Raw genomic sequence first — 1,932 nt, forward strand, 5'->3', positions numbered from 1 at the left:
GGATATGGGGTGGGTTGGGGGTTTATTATAATGTATGTGGTCCTACAGAGTTGGCCCATTACCCCAACATTGTATATGCACGTTCTATATGGGTGAGGTCCTACAAGCCATGGGACCCAACACCCAGGGTGCTACCACATGGACCTCACCAGATGAAGCATGTCGCTTCCCCACCAGGGTTTGGGTCACGAGGATAAGTGCACTGAGGCGTGCAAACACAGCTGTGTCGTCATAATAGTAGTTGGCCGGTAGTATTGTGATGTCATAATAGAGGGAACAATGAATCAAATTTCCGTTTTTTTAAAAATAGAAACCTTATAAATATATCGAATATTTCTCATGGGTATAATTTCCATATTTGGTGTTCGTACATCCCTTCCTAATGCATGGCATTATGGGTAATTAACCTATGATGTCACAATCAACAATACAATTAATTTTTTTCATTAAAAAATTAGAAAAAAACACATCGTTCTTAAAAAATAACTGTGACAAATACAACAGAGTAAATAAAACTTACTTTTATAAAAAGCAAAGCGACTTTCTGGACAGTTTTAACAAAACAAAACCTTTATTACAAAGCAACAAAGAACCAATACAATTAAACCAAGCAATTCCATAAAAAATCAATAACCAATCTTTATACCAAGCATAACACTCCCAACTTCCCCCACAGAGCATCAAATAAAATGTGTTGCTGCTGATCCCACAATAAAGTATAAATTACCCCACATTGATTTGTGTTTATATAAATAACCAAAAATCTTTCAACCCTCTCTACCACAAAAGCCCATCATTTATAATAAGTCACAATCTACTTCAATCACTTATAGTGAATCATAACATATTTGTAACTTTAATTTCTAAATTAAGACACTTGTGTCCGACCTACGCACTGTTATGTTTGTACCAACTTTTAACAATATAGAAACCAACTGTACAATAACACCCACCCCCACAGAGCCTCCCCCCACCTCTTCTCTCACGTTGTACAGATTCATATACGCGGTGTACAACTTCCATTATTACATCAATATCTTTCTGCTTGCCACGATGAGTGTTGAACGGTGCGTTGCCGTGTGGAAATCACTCAGGTGCCAACGATATCAGTTTAATGTAAGTTTTTGTACTTTAGTTTATTGATTTATGTTTGGAACATTTAATTTTGATACAGTTTATAAATGAATGAATGAGTGTAGCTTGTTTAACCTTACGAGTTTACCATGTATGTAACTGTGTGGTGATTTTTTTATGTATAACTAGGGATAATTCAAACAACCGATTAGTGACCTCACCACTGAGCATGCCAAACACTGAGCTGCACCACTGAATAAAATATTTTATGTGTTTTATTTTATTTTTGTGTTGCAGCATTTTTTGTTGAACCATTTATAGTTTCAAAGTTTATATTATTTCTATGTTACAGCGGAAATTTATCTACGGTGTTAGTGCCTTCATGTGGTTGATAGCATTCTCATGCGCACTGCCGAGCTTCATTCGACTCGATCTCGTTACTGACAACATAAACATCACACGACCGTAAGTTTATAGGATTTCTATGGGTTTTATTATGTTTTCGATAACTGTGTGTTTGATTGACAGGTGTGTTTGATTGACAGGTGGTGTTTGATTGACAAGTTGTGTTTGATTGACAGGTCGCGTTTGATTGACAAGTTGTGTTTGATTGACAGGTGGTGTTTGATTGACAGATTATATTTGATTGACAGGGCCAACATGAAGGTAGCAGAGACACACATGTACATGAAATGTTACGAACCGCTCAAACACGCATCTGACAACAACCTCACTTATGTAATGGATTACGATGGAATATCCGCAGTGGATTGCTATGATATCATGCAGGAGGATTATTTATCATTGATTGATGAGATAGATACTGGTATGATGGATCCAATGTATGAGGATACCAGA

The 1,932-nt window shown here is 36.6% G+C and overlaps 1 protein-coding gene across 1 annotated transcript in view; it reads left to right on the forward strand.

The window, feature by feature from the left end:
• The window catches only part of c3ar (putative C3a receptor), a gene marked incomplete at its 3' end in the record, with an annotated part of 4,747 nt that extends 2,816 nt beyond the window's left edge, over positions 1–1,931 (forward strand). The window contains 4 exon segments of the mRNA NM_001078552.1: positions 962–1,116; positions 1,427–1,539; positions 1,728–1,923; positions 1,926–1,931. Coding sequence (NP_001072020.1) covers positions 962–1,116; positions 1,427–1,539; positions 1,728–1,923; positions 1,926–1,931 — 470 coding nt within the window.
• Position 1,932: the final 1 nt, after the last annotated feature.

The sequence above is a fragment of the Ciona intestinalis genome, unplaced genomic scaffold, assembly GCF_000224145.3.
Source record: "Ciona intestinalis unplaced genomic scaffold, KH HT001079.1, whole genome shotgun sequence".
NCBI lineage: Eukaryota > Metazoa > Chordata > Ascidiacea > Phlebobranchia > Cionidae > Ciona > Ciona intestinalis.